General features: G+C 39.5%; 1 protein-coding gene across 1 annotated transcript in view; it reads left to right on the top strand.

The window, feature by feature from the left end:
• Positions 1-542: 542 nt before the first annotated feature.
• The window catches only part of Lancl3 (LanC like family member 3), a 102,619-nt gene continuing 85,115 nt past the window's right edge, over positions 543-18,046 (top strand). Inside the window, exon 1 of the mRNA XM_020182613.2 lies at positions 543-1,403. Coding sequence (XP_020038202.1) covers positions 831-1,403 — 573 coding nt within the window. The 5' untranslated portion in view covers positions 543-830. The remainder of the gene's footprint in view (positions 1,404-18,046) is intronic.

The raw sequence follows: 18,046 nt of genomic DNA, 5'->3' as shown, positions 1-18,046 counted from the left end.
AAGTAGTGTATTTCACCTTTTTAAGGCATGAAAAACGATATAGTTACCCCACCCCCAGCCTTGGGATTGAAACATTCAAAATGAGAACTCCAAAGTGACCAAGATGAAAACCAAACTGAAGAGGGCTCCCAGGGTTTTTGTTTGTTTTTGTTTTTCCGTTTTCCTGGTACTTTAGCCTAGTTCGGTGGCTTCTCAAACTTTAAGGCTCATGCTGATACCCTAGGGATCTTGCTATACATTCAGATTTTTGGTTCCATAGGTCTGGGTTGAAGCCTGGGGTGCTGCGTTTTTAATATGGTTCCAGGTGATGCTGCTGCTGCTGACCCTAGCAGCACACAAAGGACTCACGATTGTCACCTTCACTGCCAGGTGTGCTAATGCCCAGTCTCTGGGTGTCCCGCACGTCCCTGGCCTTCCGCTGGGAGGGGAGGAGCCGAGGGCGGGGCGGGAGGAGTGGCGCGGGCCCCGCGTGGGTCCTGCTGGAGATCACCTCGGCCCCTTGGAGAGGCGGCCGAGCTGCGGCGGCGCAGGAGGGGGCGGGTTCGGCGAGGGCGCGGCCTCTGGGAGGGGGGGTGCATGACACGCATCCCCCGCTCTCGCCCGGGCCACTCGGGAGCCTCGCGGCAGCCCGGTGCCCCACTTGGCCATCCTCTCTGAGCTTCTTCCTCGCTCCCGCCTCCTCTTGTCACCTCCCGTCTCACCCTTCTCGCTACATCCCCGCCGCATACACCGCCACCCAAGCGCCTCAGAGAGCCTGAGGTGGTGCGCGGGGCTGCAGAGTGAGCCCTCAAGCGGTCCCCAGCTCGATATTGGGGGGCACGGGTAACAGCATGGACACCAAGCGCTGCTTCGCCAACCGCTTCGATGACTACCAGGGCAGCCTGCTGGCGGGCCAGTGTGAGGAGGCGGTGGCGCCCTTGGTCACCGCCACCATCGAGCGCATCCTCCAGGAGCTACCCCCGCTTGGGGGCGGCGCTGAGGCCCGGGGGGCGACGGCCGCGACCAGCAGCTGCCAGGGGGGTTTGTACAGCGGCGTGGCCGGGGTGGCCTACATGCTCTACCACGTCTCGCAGAGCCCGCTCTTCGCCGCGGCCCGCGAGCGCTACCTGCGCTCGGCCAAGCGCCTCATCGACGCGTGCGCCCGGGCTGAGGAGTGGGGCGAAGCGGACGCCGACACCCGCGCTGCCTTCCTGCTCGGGGGCGCGGGCGTGTATGCTGTGGCCACGCTCGTGTACCACGCCCTGGGCCGGTCCGACTACGTGCAGCCGCTGGGCAAGTTCCGGGCTCTGTGCGCTGTCTGCGCGCCGGTGTCCTTCCTGGAGTGCGGCTCCGACGAGCTGTTCGTGGGCCGCGCGGGCTACCTGTGTGCCGCGCTGGTGCTCAAGCAGAAACTCGCCCAGGAGGTAAGAGGCAGCCCCGACCGCAGGGGGGCGCTCGCCGCCTGCCCGGCCCTGCAGGCTGACGCGCTTCCCGACTCCCAGACCCTCGCCGCACCGCCCGTGGTTGTTCTCCCCCATCTCTCTTTGTTACTCTTTGTCTGGCGCTGTCATTTCTTCAGCCTCTTGAGCTTTATCTTCTGCTCTTGTCCGTCTTTTTCCCTCTTTGTTAGTCTGTCATTTGTCGGAATTCTGCGTCTAGGCGTTTTTCCCCCCTCTTTTACCCCGAACGTGGCATCAACCCAAATGTCTCTTTGCCAAATAGCTTGCGGGAAGCTGACAGTGTGGCCCTTTCAAGTGAGATTTTAAAAACTTAATTTAAAAAAAGGGGCGGATTTCCTTTCCTTTGACCCTGCAGTCAAAAGTTGAGGCACCTTGGATGTTAGAGTGCTAGAAAAGTGATGGAACTTGTAGGGGGTGGTGTGGAGGAACCTTACTAATGAACCCCCACCCCTCGGGTCTGCAACCAAGAATAACTGCCCAACTGAAGGTCTGATGTACTTACTGTGTTGGTTTACTATTCAGTTTGTCCCATGGCTCTTATCAAACTGTGTATCTGATTGGAGCATCCACCCTTTAAATACATGAATGTAGTCTGAAATGCACCCCCACTGTGACCAAATGACTATTTTTCATTTTAAAATGTGTGCTTAGGGTGTCAAGGCCACAGCATTCTTGACAGAGCAGCTTTGCTTGATGAATAGCTTTTCAATAGCTCCTTGAAGGGAATTGAATTTCACAACTCTGTATGTTTTTTTTTCTGGATTCACTTTGAATATGGCAATGTGGATATTAGAAGAGAACGTGCCAGTTCCTGTGAAGTAGAGGGGAAAAATCCTCTAAAGAATTATAGTAACTAAAACTGAAAGAGAAGCTGTTTCATTCATAATCCACTGGAGCCCCATATTGTTCTAGGGAGGAAGTAACACATTTAACTTGGCTTTATTTGGGTGAGAAAGGCGTTTGAAGAAAAATTAAAGGGATATAGTGTGTTTTAAAAGTGTAATTAACTTAGATAACCCCAACAGAGGCAGACTGATTTTTTTTATCTATAGCAGGTGAAGTTGATTCAAGTGAGAAAAAAAGGTTACTAAAGAATGTGCAGTGTGTGCTTAGCAGGGCAGCAAAGGTCCGTGTGACAAAGTTGTCTTGAAATAGTTCACTCTGCTTCTGAGTCACTGATATCTGTTAGCAGTTTCCCAAGGGCCCTTCCAGTTGTATAAAACCTTTTAGAAGACCACAAAGCGATTTACATATCATTTGCATTACATTTGCATCTGCTTCCTAGACCTTGCAGTCTGGTGGTAGGCAATTATCAAGTTCGTTTTCTTTCCTGTTGTTTTCCTTAAACTTGCTTCTTCCCCTTTCCATGCCTTGGGGTCTTTTCTCCATAATGGAATCGCAGAGTGGAAGACCCACCAAGTCATGCTTGTGGACACGGACCAGAAAGGACACTGCACAATAATTGACGGTCCAGGGTCAGTTTATAATGCTGATCCTCAAAGATATTTAACACCTTTCTTCTGCCCTCCTGCCAAACCAGATCTGCTTTTTTGTACTAATCAAGTTGAGGTATGTTGGCCCCTGCTCCCAGGAGATGAAACAAGCTCCAAAGATTACAAAACAACAGCTCTTAATCTGTTGGAACAGGTACCCTCAGTGCTTGTATCAGTTCCCACAATCTAAGAAATTCAGGCAAAGCACGCCATCCCCACCCTAGAGTCCTTGCCAGCACACAGCTTTTCCTCAGTAGATGATCCATAAACCCTGATTACATTGATTTTCTAACATGTGTCACTTCTCTATAAATAATCTGATGTTATGTTCCTAGTTTCTTTCCCTTCCGGTGTCATTTACACTCACCTTCCTTGGCAGTTCCCTTAGTTATCACCCTAGTTTAAGATCCTCTCCACACTACTTGGCACATCTTTGCCACCTAATAAGTAGTAGAATGAATGAATCACTCTGAGCTGAATTCTCCCCTCCCAGTAACCCATTCCATTCACCTTTAGGAAAACAATCTTCTTAAAAATGCTTTTCATTATGTCATTTCCCTGTTCGGCATCCTGCAGTGGCTCCCTATTGCCTTTTCTCCAGTGGTTTCTCATCTCATAGTTAAAGCTATGATTCTTAAAATGGCTGACAAGGCCCCACATGATCTAGCCCTCTGCATACCTTCTTCATTTCTTGCTTACTCTTCTTCAACCACACTGGCCTTCTTGCTGTTTTAGACATTCTTCTGTCTCAGGGTATTTGTACTCTCTGTTCTTTATGCCTGGAACACTTCCCCTTGGTATTTTTATAGCTAGACCTTGATGACCTTGTACAGGTCTTTACCTCCTCCTTCCTGTCTGCCCTACTTAAAATTGTAATCCCAACCTCTGGCTTTCCCTCCTCCTTCTTGCTTTATTTTACTTAATGTGTTTATTTATGTCTTCACTAATTACAGTGTAAGTTCTATGAGCATAGAGATTTTTTGTTTCATTGCTGTATTCTCAACATTAACATAATACTTGGTACATATTTAAGCGCCCAACTTTTCTTTTTTTTAGGGGGGTGTTGTTCCAAATATCATCTATGCCATAGCTTAATTTATCACTCATCTTCAATAGTGGCCTGCTTATCAATATTTTCTTTTGTGGTGGTGCTCCTGGTGTCATGTTTAAAGGAATTCTTTCCTACTGCTGGGGTCTCAGTAAATGTTGAATGAATGAATTGAATGAATTATAGTTTCTCACAGTGTTCCTCAGATCAAGATGACCCATTAGACAGTGCTCCTGAAACTTTAATGTGCATAGAAATCACCTGCAGATATTGTTAATAAAAATACAGATTCTGATTCAGGCTTGGAACAGGACCTGAGCTTCTGTATTTCTAAAGTCTATAAGTGATGCTGATATTGCTGGTCCATGGGCCATGATTTGACTAGCAAGTCAATATGGTGTGGTATAGGTTTGCTATTATTACCAGCAATGTCTATTAAGACATGCGACAAGACTTCATTCTATTTATAAGGCTGTAATTTAGAATGCTGGTTAGTATATCCTACATGCTTTCATTATAAGGACCCATAGCAGGAATTTGTCTCAGGACATAGAAATAGAAATATTTGTGCTCTTCCTGGCAATTGATTAAAGTATTTTAATCTTCAAAATAAATTATGAGACTGTTTCTCACTTTGTGTTGGCTACTAGGGAATATAAGGTCAAAATTGTGGGCCACACAACCTAGTGTACAGTGCCGTATCATGTGTAGTTTTATATATCAGCATTTACTTGTAGGTTTATCTAATTTGTTCTTTGCTTAGTTTACCCTTTATTTGACTTTATTGTTTCTATTTTTGTTGTAAGATTCAGGATGTTTAAAATATGTATATGTATGTAGAGAAAGACATCTAAGTAATATATTTTCATTAACTCAGCCTTCCTGGAATACTTAAGGGAAGTAGCTTTGAGGGTTTTTCAGGCTTATGACCTTGAGCAATGGGACACTAAAATCCAAAGAAATAAAAAAAAAATTCTAACAGGTCTATTCTGCATTTCACTGATGGGTGAAAATGTATCAGGGAATTGTAGGGGAATTAAGGGGAAGCCTACAACATTAGTTAAAATAACTTAGTCACTGAGTGATCTTGGAGAAATAATTTAACATCTTTCAGCCCTCAGATTCTTCACTTGTAAGTGGATTAATAAGAATTCTTAAAAGCTCAAGGAAGCTGTTTCCTTAAAAAAAAAAAAAAAGCAGCATCCTTCTTCTGCCTAGCATAGTAATCACAGCTACTTGCCTAGCAAGCACCAGGGCTTGAGTTCAAACCTCAGTACAGCTGAAATAAAAAAGCATTTTTCATTGAATAATCCTCCCTTTTATTCATTTATTCAGTGAATGTTGGGTTTCTCTGTTGTACCCATCACCTTACTAAATAGCAGTGAAGGAAAAAAACATATAATTTGGTTATGATGAGTGATCTGAAGGAAGTAAACAGGAGCTAACTGGGGTCAGATGGAGAAAGATAGAAGTGCTGCTTAGTATAGAGTGATAGGAAGACTTTTCTGTGAATGGGGATGTTATACCTAATCATTAGCGCGTGAGAATGAAGTGGGTACCCTAAGAACACCCATTCCATGCAGAGGGTACAGGAAGAACAAAACTCCAGAGGTGGCAAACATCTTGGAGATCTCAAAGAAATGGAAAGGAGCAGAGAGTGAGAGCTAGAAGAGTTCAATGCCATGAAAAGTTCGAAACTGTGAGCAGGCTAACATCATCCTGCATGGTCACATCAGTCAAAGTCAGGAGTTTGCCTTCATTTTATGTGTAAACAAGGGGATATATTGCTCTTACTTACCTTTTAAGATCACCCTGGTTTTCTGTACAGAAAGTGGATTGACAATATTAAGAATGAAGGGCTGGGGCTGTAGCTTAGTGTGCTTAGCATGTGGGAAGCCCGGGTTTGATCCCCAGTACCAAAAAGAAAAAAAAATCACAAGCGGAAGTGATTATGTGGCTCTAACCCTTTTGTGTCAAGGACCCCTTTAAAACTTTCAGAACCTCTTCTTAGAACAGCAGTTGTAAATGTATAAAATAAAAACATAGGATTAAAAGGAAGCCAATTATATTTCGATTCAACCACCAAAACATTTTTAAAAACGTGATGCAGTAGCATATGCACTTTTTATTAGTACATGAAACAAGATTTTGCAATGAACCTAATGATGATGGTAGTTTTGAACCAGTGATGACAGTCAATGATATTTTGAGATATCTTCAACAACTGTAGTGTGATATGCATCTATCTGTGATTTCTATAGGTGACAAAGTCACAAATACTCCTTGTAGTTGTGGTCTACATTCGTAATAGGGAAAAATGCTCAGTTGTTTAAATAAGGTGAGAAATATAGATGTGACTTTATTTTCCCAGCCAAAGGGAACTGGTTTGAAAGTTGCTGTGAAGACTAGATGAAATGCCTAGTGTAGAACTTGCACAGAATAGCTGATTAATGAAATCACCCACAGTCCTTTTTGCTCCTTCTAACAAAAAGTCCAGGGTAATTCTGAATATCAGGTAGAAAATTATACTTAATACAAGATATCTGTCTTGCTGTGATTAAGAAGTTGTTTTTAATTAACAAAGCTGTTAATCTGGTCCTCAGTGCATTCACAGGGCAGGTGGTGAGCGGCTGGGATGCTTTTAGCTAAAAATAACAATGTCCAATAAAAAGTAATTGAAGCCAGACATGGTGGCATATTCCTGTAGTCCCAGTACTTAGGAGACTGAAGCAAGAGAATTTCTTGAGCCCAGGAATTTGAGGCCAACTTGGGCAACATAGTGAGAACCTACCTCAAAAACAAAAAACCGTGATTGAAACAGTGAGAATATTTATTACTTCACTTAACAAGGCGTGTAGAGCTAGGCCATACCAAGATTGGCTCAGCAACTAAGGAGAACCCACACCCTTTCCAGCTGCCTTTTTTGCTGTTTTTATGTGTGAGCTGTGTTACCCCTTAGTATTCAAGATGGCTTCTGCCTTTCCAAGCACCGTGTTCTTGTACAACTGAAGTAAACCCAGCCTTTCTTTTTATTATTTGGAATGTTTTATCATAGAAGAATTTCCCTCTTGACTCATTGCCCAGCACTTGGTCTCTGGCCAGTTCTTGCTTCAGGGAAGGTTGGGAAGGCTAAGTGTCTTTCATTTCTAACCTTTAGAATTGGATGCAGGTTCTGGAAGGCAGCTATGCTTACCACTATACCACCAACGCCACACACGGATGCAGGTTCTGACAAGAAAGACAGGAGAAGGAAATGGCTGTTGGGAGGTTACCAAAGTGTCTGCCTTTTGGCTTGAGTTGGCAAGATCTGTCTGTGACCTATTGCAATGGGGTGATGGGAGATAGGGCTAGGAAAAGTCCATGCTGGGAGTGAAGATGGGCCACCAGCAGAAACCCCAACACCAGGAGAAAGACTATCTCTATATGCATATTTCCTGGGTTGTGTTTCATCTTTTCTTTAAGTTGTGACACTATTATGTGTAAGGTAGAGATAGAGTGAGACTTTCTCCCCAGTTTTGGCCAAAACTGTAAATAAATTTATTCTTTCATTTCTATGTATGTTGTGTCATTTTCTCTTAGTGCAGTGAGTATTGGAACCCAGAGCCAGGCCTTTGTTGTCAGCTAGCTGTGAGTTGAATATGTTAAGGTATTAACTATTAATTAAAATTTATACTAGTAAATGTTGGGAATATACTTTATGGCAGCAACTGTTTGCATGTTTCCTGTTTTTAAAACATTGTTGCTGTCCTCATATTCACATGACAAACTCAAACAGAGGATACAAAATGAGCCTTTGAACTAATAGTTGGTAACATTTTTCTTTTTAAAGAAGTAGTGTATTCAATACAAAACTGGTGTTTTTATCCACAAATGATCATTTATACGTACACTCTTTAGCTTTCTTTCTTGCTTAATGTACCTTGGGCATCTTTGCATATTCTGCATAGAGAGATACCTCCTTCTTTCTTTACACTGGTTCCATGGCTGTAACATGATTTAATCCTTATTGATGCACATTTAGGTTGGCTCAAGTTTTTTTTTCTTTTTCTGCTCTGACAAATAATGCCATAAAGAATACACACATGCACAAATAATGTGCATGTGTATATATACAGTGCATACGTGTTATATGTATATACACGCATATATCTTTCTATATATTTATTGTTTGAAGTATATATGTAAGATACATTTTTAAAGGCTGAACTGCTGGGTCAAAATTTACATATTTTTTTTCATTTGACAGACATGATGAAATTGCTTTTAAAAATGCCACATCAGTTTCTATTCCCTCCACCAGTGTTTGGGAGTGCCTGTTTTCTGACATTCTTTTCCACACTGGATTTCATCAGACTTCAATATATATTGAACTGATGAGTAGAAAATGAGGATGGAGGTTTTTGGGTAGAAAATGAGTCCCTTTATTGTTCATTTCAACTCTTACCAAACAAAATGCTTTCACTCAGGCATGATTTCACTCAGTCTTTGAATTTGAGCAGTCCCCATTATTTAAGCAGGTGTGGGTTGCACACCGCCTACATCAACTCTGAAGGTTGTCTTGAAATGACAGCAGGGTTGGGGAAGCTGGATATTTACAGGCCAGGTCTGGTTCCTAATTGTCTGATTATAGATCTGCCAGAAAACAGGACAGGTCTATGGATTACAACTTCGATCCTTTGTCATTCCTGACCCAGAACCCTGTGAATACCGAAAGGATGTAACAGGAACCAACAATCATTGAGCATTTACTTCCACACACTGTTACAGCACTTCACATGTATTACGACATTTTTTTACATACAAAAAATTTTTAAATTTTGTTTTTATTTTTAAATGATAACATTATTGTATATATATGGGGTATAATGTGATATTTCAATACATGCATACATTGTGGAATGATCAAATTAGACTAATTAGCATATTCATCAGCTCATATACTTATTTTTATGATAGGAACATTTATACCTTTGAAAATAATTATGAAGTGTATAATACATTATTATTAACTGTAATCACCTTGCTGTGGACTAGATTACCAGAACTTGTTCCTTCTGTTGCACTTATTTTCCTTTCTCTCCTCCACCTCCCCGCCTCTGGTAACCACGAGTCTACTCTCTACTTTGTAAGTTCAACTTTTTAAGGGTCTATGCATTTGACGGTTAATACTACCAACAATCTTATGACATGGGCACCATTACTAGCTTCATAATACTCAGTGAAGAAACCAGGGCACAGAGAGGTTGGCGATCTTGTTCCAGATCACCTAGTCAGTTAGTGGAAGAGATTGGGCTCCATCTTGCACAGGCTGGTCACCAAATCTGTGCTTTCAATTGATTGGTGTTCCTCACACTTTCACATGCAAACAAACCCTGGGTGTCCTGTTCAAAATCAGGTTTGGGCTCAGCCAAGATTCTGCATCTCTAGTGAGCTTCTAGCTCTGCTGGTGGTCCATTGAGCAGACTTGTAGACAAAGGCTCTAAATCACTATACCATTTTTCCCAATTTTATGGGATTTCCTATCAACAAATTTGACTACATCCCAGACTTCATGATTTTCATCATTTGTCCTTATACTGAGAATGACCTTTTATACTGAGAATGACCTTTTCTACAGATGCCAGAATATCAGCTTTCCGGTTTGCAGTTCATGCTGAAGGTTTACTGCCTGGCACATCTGCTGGCAAGTTTAGGGATTTTGTTACCATGCTGAATGAATGCATGAATGGATGGATTTCTTTTTCCTAATAAATGTAATTTTGCACTGTATGCAGAAGAGTTTTAGAACTTCTTTAAAAGCTCGAATAAACTCCATTCCAGGAGTTTAAAATTATTTCATAACACAGTAAGAGAGACTTTATTACAACATTCCCAGCTCAGATGGAAAAGCATGTTCTTGATCCCACTCCCATTTTAGAGTCATTCAACTAATTTTACATGTATGACATAAAGCAGTATTTCTCCCTTAACTCTAAATTAATTTAATTGAATATGATCAAACCTTTTCCTTTTATTTTTAAATCTCTTTTGATAAAGCAATTTAACATGTACTAAAAATAATCCATTTAGTTTTAGATAGAACATATTTATACCTTTTCATCTATTAATACATATTCCACTAAAACCCAAACATTATTTGTATTCTAATTATATGAAGAGAGCATGGTTCATAACTTTCTTGATACTGAATAACTATATTGTGGAAATAAACACAGTAAAAATTCTTGAAGTGTACTGAATTGTAAATGTACTGAGTTATTTTGCCAATAATGTCAACTCCTAGTGTTCTAAAAGAGGTCATTTTTGTGGAATTTTATTATATTTATTTACCACAGAATGTGAAAATGACAGATTGCATTAATTTCTTATTAATTTTGTAGCTAATTTTACTTTTGCTGGTTAATTAATGAGTGATATTTATCATGTGACTGGTTGCTACACAGTACACAGTGGATTTCCTCCAAGTGGCATAGACGTCCTTTCATGTCCCTACATGGAGTGTGGATGGTCTCTTGGTAAATAGGTCCAACAGTCCCTCATACCTCCAAATATTTCATATAGTCTTTAATTAAGTACAATGCCTTGGATATTTGGTTTGTCTTAGAAATAAAAAGACATGCTGTTCTCTCATGTATTTTATATATACATGTATATACCGCTTATCTCTTCCTAATTATTTTCTTTATGCATTTAGTTACCTGGGAAACCTACCAAGTTAACAGTCCCCTTATACTTGGGGTGCTAGCCACCTAGACAGACTCAATTTTCAAGAAATCATTTGGTCCATTCTTTCTTTTGGCAAGCTGAACAAAGGAGTGTTTTATGTAAGATAAGACTTCTCTTTATGAATAGCTTTTAACAATTCAACAACTCAGACAAATGAATGACTTTGATATGTTGAAGCGTAAGTATTGCTGTCTGGGCCATAAAGAAGCTGTTTCCCAGATGAGAGATAAAGTCTTAGAGAATTCACTGGTGAGAACATCATCATCTAAATAAGAAGTGGCAAAACAAATACTGGCCAAAGCAGTGATGTGCAGTTAGATATTAACTATGTCCATCTCCTGGCTCCGTTGCTTTGCATGGAATGGATTTCCTGTGCTCAGTGGTGTGTTGAATTTGGTGTCCATGGCAACCAAAGCATCACCAATCTCATAGCAAGCACTGTGGGGAGCAGCTGAATATCTACTCACACAATGACTTCAGGAAGGAGCTACATTCCTAACAGACTTTTACAGCTATCTAAGGCCCAGGACATACAATACCAAACCAGAAAAAAGTATTGTCTTCTTGTACATTTAAATAACACACAATTTTGCTTTTAATAAAATGTTTTCTTTTTTCCTTGTGAGGCAAAGAGAATTGCACCTGTATTACAAACGACAACGGTTGAAAGAGGTTGGAATGTCAATGAAGGCATGAAAACAGGGTAGTTAAGAAAAGAGCGTTCAGATTCCAGTAGCCTTGGGATTGAATCCTGGCTCCAGAGTACAGTTGCTGGTTGACTTTAAGCAAGTTACTTAGCATCTCTGAGGCTTAATTTCCTTACCTGCAAAATGCAAACTAAGCAGCACCTACCTCTTAGGTGTGCTAGGAAGAGCCAAGGAGAATGTGCTTGCAGTGGGTTTAGCAGAGGATTCTATAGGCGTCAGGTAAGGATTCTGTATATCAGTTGTTATTATTATTAATATTTTAAATATTAATATTAAATTATTAATATTAAATTAAATAAATATTATTATTAATATTTTAAATATTATCATTAATGTGAAGTGAAACTCTGCCTTAACCAAATAGTACAGGTATATTTTTCAGATGTTCAGTCAACCTGTCTCATATTCCTCAGGGAGGTTTTCATAGCTGGTCTGTTCGATGGCAACAGCAGAATTTTGAGATTTTTCTCACAGAGGCCATAAAGGGCTGGAGGGAAGTATCCTCTACTCTGCCACACAGGAGATTAAGCTGAGCACCTCAGACAGATTATGTGTCAAAGTAAATTGAGTGACTGGGCATCAACCCTGAAGCCTATGTGAGTTACCCTGTGCACTTCCTTCCTCCAGGGAAAGTGTTCTTCTTTTCTCCTTTTAAAATTTTAGGCCCTTTGCAAACTTAATATAGGAACTGGCTTTCCTGGGTCTTTGATTTGTACCCCTCAGAGTAAATCATCTGTTTGGTTTAAAGCTACTGTAAATTGCTATGCAGGTATTTTGGAATGTTTATTTCTTGTTTTCCTCCCCCTCCTTCTCTCCCCCCTTCAGATATTCTGAGTGGTGGATTCAATGAGCTCTTTCTACTTCTAAATTCTCTTCTTTGCTTCCAAAGATCATTTGCTTGCATGGCACTAACTCAGAATTTCAGAGAAATATCAATAGTTGTGACTGTTGAAATGACTTCAAATGAGTTTGCCTCAGCAAATGTTTCAGATCATGTATATTTGGTAGTGTTTCAGAAAAAGGATTAATACAATTAATGATTCTTTCAAGTGTTTCTTCACCTCTGGGGATAGAGATTATTTTTTCTTGCATTAATACACTTTAAAATCTTGTTTGTACTTGAAAACTATATGGTTTAGGTTTACTTTCAGTTTTACAAGCTCAAATCTGTATTTCACTCCTTAGCCCCTAGATCCTGTTTATATTCATTTATGACAATGCTCTTAATATTAGCAACTACACTGCTCTAATAATCTATAATTATGACTTTTCCTGATCCGTAATCAGTGAGATACCATGTGTATTCATTAGTTTTGCTTATTCAGTGCCACACCAACTAATGTGGCTTTAATCTCCGTGTTACATTTTTCTCTGAGGCCAGTGCGTCTCACTCTTGAGCATGCACTAGAATATCTAAAGGGCTTGTTAAAAAACACATGGCTGGCTCCACTTCCAAAGTTTCTGACTCAGTATGTCTAGAGTTTATGTCCTAAGAATTTGCACAGTTGTGTTATCAATGCTGCTACACTGCTGCTGCTGGTTTGGGAAATAAAATTTGAGAACCACTTTCTTAGACTATACCTTGGCCATATATCTCTGAAATGTGGAAAGTAGATAAAGTATTATCACCACCAGAAGTCAAGTCAAAGGTGAGAACTCACTATATGGTAGCCACTATGATAAGCACATTATTTCCATTACAGATGAGAAAATTGTGATTTGGGGGGTTCAACAGCTTACCTATCATCCCATAGCTAGTAAAGTAGTTAAACCTGCACTCATCTGACTGCAAATCTTCTCAACTGCTATGAATTTAAGTCAGATAACCCTCTGCATGATTTTCTACTAAATTATATACTATTAGGTTGTATGTACCTCATGACATTTTAAAGAATAGCCTGAACTCGAACCATCAAAGTCAAAATGTTTCTGAACTTTCAGTTAAAGTTGAATAAAAATATCAATAGAATAAGTTACTCCATAATTTGTTGCAAGCTTCCAGAAGCCTGTGAGTTTCAAGTTGTTTGACTAGAGCAGTTTAGGAATTGGTTGTTCCAGATACTTCTGATAGTAGTAGTGGTGTAGGTTAGATCTGAAAGCAGCAATAGTTGCAAGTTTGAGAGAGTACATAGATTCCCAGATCTTTTGCCAAATCCAAGCAACCAGATTGGTTTTAGGCCAAGTTTCCCAAAAGCCTGCCCCTGAGATGTGGTTGTTAAGGAATTGCTTCCAGGAGAAACTAGTGGAAGACTGGGATTTGAAGAAGGAAGCAATGAAAATCAGAAAGCCAAGCAAAGGGACAATTTTAGCCTAAGTCCTAGCTTCTGCCTCTTCCTACAGGGAAGGGAGCTGTGGAGTATAAATTACACTCTAGAGGCATACTTTTATGCCAGTAATTACCTCAGTTGTGGAGGGAGATGGTAGGTATAAACGTTCAGATACTACTAGCTCTTTTGGTGTGCTGCCAAAGTGACTCTTGTAGCCTACAGGCAGGGTTGCCAAAAAAGGCTGCAAGAGTGAGTTGTTAGGAGCAAAGCAAATGGACACTTGGAGATGGAGTCAGAAGTGGTAAGAAGCACTTGATGGGAGTTGGTAGGAACACCTACCATTTGTTCCTCCACTGGGGTTCTCCAAATCTTATAAGAAGCGTGGAGGTTCACTTTCTCTTTCTTCTTTTTCCTTTTCTTTTTTTATATCTGGATTTTTTTTGAGACAGGATCTCATTATGCAGCCCAGGCTGGCCTTGAATTTACCTCTGCTTCCTGAGTGCTTGGGATTACAGGTGTGCACCACTGTGCCTGGCTCTGAGGTTCACTTTCTTGACAGATTGAATCAAAGAAACTTGGCTTTGAGGCCTAAGGCACAATCAAAGGTAGAGCTCAGGTAGTTTATCAAAAACAGCAGGATGACAGCTGGACACCATGGTTCTTGCCTTTAATCTCAGGAGACAGAGATTGGCAGGATTGCAGTTTGAGGCCAGCCTGGGCAAAAAGTTAGTGAGACCTTCATTTCAATCAATAAGCCAAGTATGGTGGCACACCCCTGTGACCTTAGCTACATGGGAGGCTGTAGATTGGAAGATCATGGTTCATGCAAGCCCAGGCAAAATCAAAAACCCTACTTGAAAAAAATACATGCTAGAGTCTTGGCTTTAGTGGTAGAGTGCCTACTTAGCAAGTGTGAGGCCCTCACATCAAAGCCAAAGGAAAAAAAAAGCAGCATCCAAGTTTACTTGCTGAATTGTGATTCCCCCTACTCCCTCCATGTACAACACACAGATACACAGCCTTTTTCTCAAATCAATTTCCAGAACACTGGCAGCTACACTTTCCACAAAACAGTATATTAAAGCAGATAAACTCAAGAAAAAAGAACCACAGATATGGATATCTGGAGAAGTACTCTATCATAATGTAATGGCAGTTCCACTGTCTTGTCATCTTATAGTAAAGCCCACCAATTGGCTAGCCCTTTCTCACACCCAGAGTTCCCATTGAGCTTAAGGGGAAACTTTAAAATAGGCATTGTCAATCAAATACATTCAAGGAAAGCATTTGATGTGAAAAATAGTGGTTCTGACAAAATAAATAGGAAAACTGATCTTGGAGGAAACAGGTAATACTGGAAGCATGCTATACTTTGGACCTATAATATCCTCCAAAGACCCATGTGCTAAAGGCTTGGTCCCCTGCTGGTGCTATTGGAAGATAATAGAACCTTTAAGAGGTGGGGCTTAGTGGGAGGTTTTAGATCATTGGGGACATACCCTTGAAGGGATTGTGTGATGCCACTCCCCTTGTCTGTCTTTCTCTTCTGGCTAGGAGGTGAGGAATTCCTCTGCTAACACTCCCACCATGATGTACTGCCTCACAATAGGCCCAAAAGCAGTGGGCCAACTGATCATAGGTTAAAGCCTCTGAAAATGTGAGTCAAAATAAACTTTCCCTCTTTTAAGCTGATTATCTCAGGTATTTTGTTATAGTAACAGAAAGTCAACTAACACAAAGCATAAGAAAACTTGCCAAATGCCCAAATTGACATTGTCAGACAGGAAAGTGAACACATGGAGAAATAAAAGCAGGATATTATTGAAAGGAACACTCAGAGAACAGAAAAGAAGTCTCAGAAATTAACAGTCTGATAGCAGAAATAGAATAATTTAACTGAAAGATTAGAATATTAAGCTGAATAAATGTTCCTGAAAATTCAACCAAGGCAATGAGATGGATAAAAAAAGAAAAGATTTTAGGAAGTCTAACCTCTCTCTAGCAGTCAGTCCCAATTAGAAGGAAACAAAGTAAATGAAAGTAGAAAATGATGAAAAATAAATCAAGAATATTTTTATAAGTGAGAGACTTGGGTTGCTGGATTTAAAAGGCCCACGTATGTGTTGAATGGAAAAAAAGAATAAAGAGGAGATTCTGAAGCTTCCAAAAAGGAAACTAAAACTGGTTCTATGCAAGGAGCTATACTTTTTGTAGCAATTTAGGAAGATGCAAGTCAATGGAACACCTGCAAAATTCATAGACACAACGATTCTTCAACTAGAATTCTATAGCATAAAAAAACATCAATAGAGTAGAAAAATATCTTTAGATATGCAATGTCTCTAAGAAGTATTAAACCATTTTTTGTTCATCCAAAAGAGGGAATGAACCAAGATATAGGAAAATGTAGGAATAACAAAATCTGGGGCTCTAATATAGGTAAGGTCACAGGAAACTTCCAGAGTGATGGCAAAAGACAGTCCAGGATAGCAGGTGGGTATTAATGCCATGGAGCAAAAAAAAAAAAATTAGAATAACTCAAAAGGTTATCACTACACATTGTATTATTCAATGAATACTAATTTACTTAAATAAAGTAATATAACTATTTGGGGTAGGTAAAAAAGGGGAAATAGATATGATAGATTATAAGAGTGAAATTTTCATCTTCCTTGTTAGCAGATTAATAGATAATAACTAAATAGAAAAAATCAAGATGGCCGTATAAGGATGTCATTTAAAAACATGGAAGTAAGTCATAGAAAAATACACAGATAAATGTTTGAATTTTTGCCTCAAAAAAGTTGAAAAATGGATGAAAGGATTATGGCAGGGACTTCGAGTTCTTTTGAGGAATTCTTGATTTTTTTAGATCATTCACATGTATTTCTTTGAAAAATATGAGCATCAAGGGCATTTTTTCTTAAGTGACCTTACCTATACTTTTTGCCTAAGATTTGTCCATAGTCTGTTCTGTTCTTTATTTACTCTATTTCTGCTCAGTAATTTAAAAAATGAATTTAATGTGTATAATTAAGGTGCACAACACAGTGTTGTGGATACAGATACATAGTTTAAAAAGTTACTATAATGAAGCAAATTAATGCATCCATTATCTAATATAATTACCCTTAGTTTTGTTTTTGTGGTGAGAGCAGCTGAAATCTACTCATTTAGCATGGATCTCAAATAGTACCATTTTATTATATATAGTCCTTATGTTGTGCAGTAGCTTTCTAGACTCATTCCTTGTACATACCTGCTAGTTTGTATCTGCCAAATGATTAAACAATAATATTCCTGAAAAACATTTCTGAAATAATATGGTCACTTATAGATATATTTTGTCAACAAATATTTCTCATCTGAAATATGGCTTGATATATTCCTTATATCCTTATGAAGCATACTAAATTAGTTTAATTTAAATAATGACATTTTATTAGTTTGGTCAAATTATTCTATGTCAAATTAAATTTTCATATGGTTTAATTTCCTCAGTAAACTATTGAGTAAAATCATGAGAATCATAACTATATTAAGCTTCTACCTAGGGAGGAGGAAGACAGAGCCTGGTTGATATAATTAAAAGTGAAAAGATAGATGATTAGAATAAAACAAAAACTGGTTGAGCCATTTATGTAAAGCAGAGTGAGAATAAAAATTTTCATGGCAGTGGTTCTAAGATGCTTCAAGAACCTAAAATACTTCCAAGTCATTCCACTAATAGTAACTAATAATTATATAGAACATTAAGTTGCCAAGTACTTTTTGCATAAGCTGTCCTATTTAATTCTCACAAAATCTCAAGTTAGATATTGCTGTTTTCATTTTCAGAATAGAAAAATAGAAATCATTGTAAAGAGGCTAAGTAACTTTCCCAAAGATATATGACCAATCTGGATACTTTTGATAGACATCAACCACTTAGGAATGTAAGACAAAAGACACAAACCAAGATTTACCCCAGTTGATTAGGGATTGAGCCTACTCTAGAACCCAAGTTCTTCTCCAAAGTTGTGATCTTCCTGCTGCTTTGGGTTGATCGTAATGTTCGTGTTAAAATTCCCCATTCCTTAAATACAGCAATAAGTGTTGACTGAATGGCAAAATTTTTTTTCTGTTCATTGAAAGATCCCTCAAGGGATTGTGCAGAGAGCTTCTACACCAATCTTGGAGATTTTGGGCTAAATTAGTTCCTTACTCTTAACACACAGTCATTAGAGTAGCATGAAAAATCATAGAGGGGAGTTGTCTGAAAGTCATTTGTGTACAGGTAAGGAATTCCTAAATAGAACATAGGAAAAGAACTGTTAGTGTGATGCTGGAGACAAGCATGGATGACTAAGTGTCTGCATTGAAATAA

The sequence above is a fragment of the Castor canadensis genome, chromosome X, assembly GCF_047511655.1.
Source record: "Castor canadensis chromosome X, mCasCan1.hap1v2, whole genome shotgun sequence".
Taxonomy (NCBI): domain Eukaryota; kingdom Metazoa; phylum Chordata; class Mammalia; order Rodentia; family Castoridae; genus Castor; species Castor canadensis.
Note: the sequence above shows the minus strand (reverse complement) of the source record. Positions and strands in the feature narration are given on the sequence as shown.